Source organism: Apis dorsata, unplaced genomic scaffold (assembly GCF_000469605.1).
Source record: "Apis dorsata unplaced genomic scaffold, Apis dorsata 1.3 scaffold_502, whole genome shotgun sequence".
In the NCBI taxonomy this organism is placed as follows: Eukaryota; Metazoa; Arthropoda; class Insecta; order Hymenoptera; family Apidae; genus Apis; species Apis dorsata.
Genome location: NW_006263732.1, coordinates 519,109 through 525,793, shown reverse-complemented (window position 1 = coordinate 525,793; position 6,685 = coordinate 519,109). Strand labels below are relative to the sequence as shown.

General features: G+C 17.1%; 1 protein-coding gene across 1 annotated transcript in view; it reads left to right on the top strand.

Annotated features, from left to right (window-relative positions):
• The window catches only part of LOC102671989 (uncharacterized protein PFB0765w-like), a 14,265-nt gene that overhangs the window by 5,022 nt on the left and 2,558 nt on the right, over positions 1-6,685 (top strand). The window contains exons 11-34 of the mRNA XM_031512706.1: positions 32-61; positions 149-199; positions 381-515; positions 589-684; positions 768-890; positions 974-1,099; positions 1,172-1,267; positions 1,413-1,547; positions 1,677-1,760; positions 1,860-1,952; positions 2,039-2,197; positions 2,268-2,363; positions 2,510-2,578; positions 2,657-2,746; positions 2,879-3,022; positions 3,110-3,205; positions 3,834-3,896; positions 4,003-4,089; positions 4,877-4,960; positions 5,064-5,207; positions 5,450-5,497; positions 5,588-5,685; positions 5,759-6,251; positions 6,365-6,610. Of these exons, the coding sequence (XP_031368566.1) occupies positions 32-61; positions 149-199; positions 381-515; positions 589-684; positions 768-890; positions 974-1,099; positions 1,172-1,267; positions 1,413-1,547; positions 1,677-1,760; positions 1,860-1,952; positions 2,039-2,197; positions 2,268-2,363; positions 2,510-2,578; positions 2,657-2,746; positions 2,879-3,022; positions 3,110-3,205; positions 3,834-3,896; positions 4,003-4,089; positions 4,877-4,960; positions 5,064-5,207; positions 5,450-5,497; positions 5,588-5,685; positions 5,759-6,251; positions 6,365-6,610 (2,886 nt within the window). The remainder of the gene's footprint in view (positions 1-31; positions 62-148; positions 200-380; positions 516-588; positions 685-767; positions 891-973; positions 1,100-1,171; positions 1,268-1,412; positions 1,548-1,676; positions 1,761-1,859; positions 1,953-2,038; positions 2,198-2,267; positions 2,364-2,509; positions 2,579-2,656; positions 2,747-2,878; positions 3,023-3,109; positions 3,206-3,833; positions 3,897-4,002; positions 4,090-4,876; positions 4,961-5,063; positions 5,208-5,449; positions 5,498-5,587; positions 5,686-5,758; positions 6,252-6,364; positions 6,611-6,685) is intronic.

Below are 6,685 nucleotides of genomic sequence, written 5' to 3'. Positions count from 1 at the left end.
TGAATATGTAAACAAAATATACTCAAAAAAGGATGAATTAATTGGAATAATTAATTCTTTAGTATGTATAATTTTTTATTTATTTATTTATTAAACAATTATATATAAATATTGATTATTTATAAAATTTTATTTTATATTCCTATAGCTTCAAATAGAAAATGATAATCTTTTTCATACAGAAAATTTAAATTTATTAGTAAGTATTAGCTAATATTTAAATTTTATCTTAATAAATAATATATTTTAAGAAAAAATAAATTTTTATTTAAATGTAAATCAAATAATTAAAAAATAAATTTTATATAATATTTTATAATATAATATTAATGTATAATATCTTTTTAAAATAATAAATGAAAATTAATTCTATATTTTAGCCAAATACAGATATTAATCAATTTAAGTTAATGGATATATTTAGAGAATGTGCTGTTGAAGCACAAGTTACTATGGAAGATATCAAAGATGAAATAAATATGATTGTTTCTTCCTTTAAATGTAGACATCAAAAGGTAAATTATGTGTTAATATATATATATATATAATTTTATATTATTATATATTAATAACAAAATATTTTTATAGTATATTGATTTAAATAAAGAAGTTTTGAATGTACAAAATCAGTTAATAAAATGTCGAGAAAAAATAGCAAATGTGATTAATAAATTACAATTACAAGTAAGAATTATTAAATACAATTATATTTAATATTATCATTTATTATATCATTTTAATTGATACATATTTTCTCTTTATCATAGGAAGAAGAAAGAGTAAGACATAATGATAGAATTATTTCAGGAGAGAATAAATTGAAAGATATAAAAAATGAAATAAATATTACTCAATCTCAATTAAGTCATGTCAATGAAATGCAGTCTAATGTAGGATTCTTTTTTTTTTTTAATTATTTTATTAATTAAAAAGCATGATATAATTATTTATAATTATTTCAACAAAATTTTAGGAAAATATGTCATATTGTGTAGAAGACATATCTAACTGTACAAATATATCTAATTATGACTTATTATGTTCAATAATTGAAGAAATAGAACAAACATCATCTAGTTTGCAAATATTTCAAGTTCAAGTAATTTTTAAATTTCTTATTACTTGGCGTTAAAATATTAATATTAAATAAATAATATTTAAATTATTTCAGGGGTGTTGTATAGTAAAAGATCTTGAGAAGTTGAAGAATCAATTTTGTGAAGTAGATTTATCCACAAAAAAATTACATGACAAAATAGATGAAACAGTTAGTGTAATTGTATTAGTAATTGGTTAATTGTTATAAATATAATTAATTACTATTTATTAATTTTAATTCTAGTTCATTAGCTAGTAAATAAATCATTATTTATTTTTATATCATTATTTAATTTGTGCTTTATTATTTGTAGTTGACAGAACATGATATAGTAGAAATAACACTATCACAAAAAGAACAGAAATTACAAAAATTAGAAGAAGAAGTTGATACAATTCATTTAAAAGTACAAGATATATTAGAAACATTTTTTTCTTCAAAAGAACATGTATGTATTTGTATTTATATTATATTATAATTAAATAAAAATAATATATTACAATTAAATAAAATTTTACTTAATTTTTAATATTATAATATAGATATGTTTTTTAATATAAATTTTTTTTTATTTTAGATTTTACATGAAGTGTTACAAACTAAACAAAGTGTGAACAAGTTAAGAAAAGAATATGATGATTTAAAATATAAACTATCGCAAGTAAGAATATTTATATATATATATATATATATTATATTATATTATTTAAATTACATATATTATAAATCAATTTTTTTGTTTATAATAACTATTTCACAGAAATCACTTAATTCAGAATGCGATAAAAAAACATGTTTATGGAAATCTAGAGTAACTGATTTACAAGATCAAGTTAAAATATTACAACACGAGGTATTTAATATTTAAATTTTGAATATTTAATATTTATTGTTTATTAATTTATCAGTTTATATTTATCTTTATTTGTCCTTTTATAGGCCAAATGCAATGAAGAAGCAAATAATTTTTTAAGAAATAATATTCAATCATTAGAAGAAGAGCTTCATATAATACATGGAAAAGCAGACAATTATAGACGATCTCATTCTATAAACAACATGAAATTAAAAAAAAAAATCATAGAATTAGAAAATACTGTAAATATTTACTTACAATATTTATTTAATGTTATTAAATAAAATTATTTATACATATCTATAATTTTAGCTTAAATTTCAAAAAGAAATTGAATGTACTCTTAGACGTGAATTGAATGATATCGAAATTGAATTAAAAAAATCTAAAGAATTATTAAATTCTTCCGTAAGTTAATTTCTTATTTCTGAATTATTTTTTTTTTTTCTTAATATAATATAATATAATGTTAATAGTAGAAATTTAGAACCATAAGATACATACGCAAATTAATATAACTTATATTTTTTATATTTTTTATGTCTAAATAAAAGCACAATGAATATAATATGGAAGAAACTTTGTTGCAATGTAGCTGTTATCAATTTAGACATGATACAATGGTAAATATTATTGATAATTTATATAAAATAAATATAATTACATTAAATTAAAATTAATAAATTTATTTGTTTTTATAGACAGCACATCAATTATTTAAAAAATTAAAAAATAGCATAAAATGTACAAAAATTGGTCTTCAAGAACTTAAAACAGAACTTAAAAAATTGGTTTGTATAAATTTCTTATTTTATTTAATTTTACGTTTATAATGAATGTATAGAATTTTAAATAAAAATTATATATTATAATATAAATGCATGAATTATAAATATTATTTATTTTAAAATAATATCTTACAGATTTGTGAAGATTCTAATTGTTGTTCTTCTGCAAGATCATTAATGAATTTATTGGAAATATTACAAAAACATGAAAGTGAATTAGACAATTGCTTTCAAGAAATTGAAGAACTCAAAAATGCATTATATTCCAAAGATAAACTTGTAAGTATTATTGAATTTTGAACAAAATGACAGAATTGAAATATGAATAAAAATATTAATGATATATAATCACAACTATATTTATAGATAGAAAATATGAAGGAAATTATTGATATTCAAAAAGATTCCATTGTAATGACACAAACTGAATTGAAAGAACTTCACCAAAAATATCAGGAAAAGGTATGTTAACATTAAGTCTTCTATTTCAAAATTATTTTATAATATTTAATATTAATAATTTATTGTATAAAATATTTAAAACTATAAAAAAAAACAATCTTCATAACAAAAGAAATTAAAAACTTTCTTTTTATTTTATAATTTGGAATTTTAAAAATTTTACTTTTTTAACTTAAAAATTTAACTTATAAGATAAATTGCTCAATTTTTCAATATTCAAATAATAAGAAATAATAAGAAAACTATATATGTCCAAAGATTGCAATCCTCGTATTTCAAAAACAAATCTAGATCTATATAAAATAGTAATAAAAACACAGATCTGTTTTGTTATGAAAAATTAACAATTTTATTATTATATAATTATATTATTTATATAAAGAAATTTAAAATTAGAATTTAGAATAAAAGTATATATGTTATTTATTTAATTCTTATAAAAGTATATATGTTATTTATTTAATTCTTAAACTATATAATTTACTTAAAATATTTATTACTTCAATAATCTTTTTAAATTGTTTCATCAAAAATGTGATTATTAATTTAAAACTATCAAGATTAGTCAAAGGTATGTCAGTCACAAATATAGTAATTTTAATGTATCATATAATGTACATATTTTTAGATCGATAATCAAAATCAAATAATTTCTCAATATGAGAAGGAAAAGAAAGATTTATCAAAACAGGTTTGTATTAATTTTATATTAATAAAAACTATATAAAAAACTTTTATTTTTATATATGAATGTCATTTGTTTCTATCAAATAATAAAAATATATTTTATTCTTTAGAATGAACTTCAAATTCAAACTATTGGTCATTTACAAAATGCTGTAGTGGAAGCTAAAAAATGTATAGATCAAATGGGAAATAGAACAGTGAGTGATATGAGTGAACAGTGGTCTGCAATTCCATCTGTAACATTCAATCAAAGGAATGTGCATGATGTTTAAACGTTAATTTATGATAATTAAATATGTGCAATTAACTCATATATTATTTATATAAAATAATTATTCAATATATAAATAAGATAGTAATCTATAATGTAATTTTTAAATTTTAACAGTTACTATATAAAATAATTGAATTTGTTTTTAATTTTTTTACACTATATTTTATATTTTTAGATTCACAATAATTATATATTATCTAAAATATTTAAAATTCTGTAAATTTGTATACAAATTTAATTATTTAAAATTTAAAATTTATTTAAATAGTATGAAAAATTGTATAGATGTTTAATATTTATTAATATTTAAAATTTTATTTTTATAAATATTGTTGGCAATTGTTAAAATTGTTAAAAATATCTACTAAGAAAATCTATTTTATCATTTTAAAATAAAAATAAATATATTTCTTTAAACAAAAAATCATGTCTAAAAAATAAATTTTATTACCATTTATTGTTATAATAAATAATTTAACAAATAACATGCATGTATTTGTTCCATTTTAATCAAATATTAATAGTTGTAAATTAACTAAATTAATATTTCTTTTTTAATTTCAAATACATAGTATAAAAATTAATTATGTGATTTGATAAAATTTTATACAGAAAAACAATGTTTGTGTAAGTGGTGTTATTGTTATTACATAAATATTATTTTAAAGTATTATTTCTAAAAAAAGAATCGAACTACCTATTATTTGCAGTCTGAAGAAAAAATTGAAACTATTCGCTTATTGATGATATATGTAGAAGAAATTCAAAGTCAATATAATGAATGTTTTGCAGAGGTATTATAAATCTTTTCTTTATAATTTGATTCTAATATAAATGATTTGTTTATAAAATTTTTATTATTATATTTATAATAATAATATAATTCAATTTATATAGGCAGCTAAACAAGACAAATTGTTAGAGCTTCAACGAAATGCAATTCAGGATCTTCAACAAAAAATTATTTCCATGGAATACAATAATTTCTTAGCTATTAATTTTATTCATATTACACATTATTTCATTTTAAAAACAATACAGGTAGAGAAATATAAAATATTGTAATAAATAATGTGGTGAAATTGATTTATTTTGATAATAAAAAATATTTATTTTCATCAAAGTTTTATTATATTTTGAATTAAAATTTATATTAATTATTAAAATAAAAATAATTATTGTTAAATATCATAAATATAGTATCAAAATATTAAAAATTAATTTTAAAAATTAAAATTAAAGATATTTTTTTACTAATATATTAATAATTTGATATTTTCTAGGAACAACTGGAAATTCGTATAAATGATATTCAATCTCTGAAAAATGAGGTATAACAATCATTATCAAAAAAAAAAAAAAAAAAGAAATATATTTTTTTTACTATTTATATGATATAAAATATATTAATTTCATTTCAGATAGATACTCTGATACAATCAAAATGCTATTTGGAAAATAAGTATTTAAATACAAAAAAACTATGGCAAGAAGCAGAAGAAAAATTACAAGAATTAAGGTAATATTTTAATATAAAATTTTATTCATAAGAATACATAAAATATTTTAAAAATGACTGTTAATTGATTTAGAAAAGAAACATTAAAAACTGAATATAAAATAAAGATTGGAGAAGATAAAGAATGTCAATACAAAATAGAAGTTAAAGATAAAAGCTGTATTACTCAAAATATATTTGATTATGAAAATATAACATATGATAATAAAAAACAATGTACAAATTATTCATATGAACATGATTTACAAACAGAAATTGAAATTTTAATTAGAGAAAATGAAGATATGAAAAAGCAATTACAAAAATATAAATTAGATTTTGACATAATTGATAAAGAATTGAAAACAGAAAGAGAAAACGATATTTATATTCAACAGATTTCATTTGAATTACAGAAATTAAGAGATACAGAGTGTTGTTTACAATATGAAAATGAACAACTTAAATCTGACTTAAAAAAACAAACAAAAAATACAGAAGATTTATTGGAAAAGTTACAGTCTACTCAAGAAAGTAGCACGAAATTTGAAAAATTATTAAAAAAATTAGAAGACAAACAAATACAGGTTTTTTATTTTATTATATTCTAATAAAATAATTAAATAATTTTTAATTAAATTTTAATTAAATTTTTTAATTAATTAAATAATAACTTATAAAAATATTTCATTATATTTAGATTAATGATTTATGCAGTCAAATTTCGAATAATGAAATTGTTATAAAAAAACAAACAGAAATTATTGAAGAATTTGAAAAAAAACTAGATGTAAAGAACCAACAAATCAAAGCATATTTATCTGAATTAAATGAAGCAGAAGAAGAAATGTCAACTTTACATGAAAGAATACAATCTCTAAAAACAATGTTAAAAGAAAAATCAGATAATATGGCTAAACTTCAAGCAGATTATGAAGTGATAAAGGTATGTTTTAATATTTTAGATGATTTTTTTATAAAATAAATTATATTTTTTATTATATTATTATAAAAATATAAT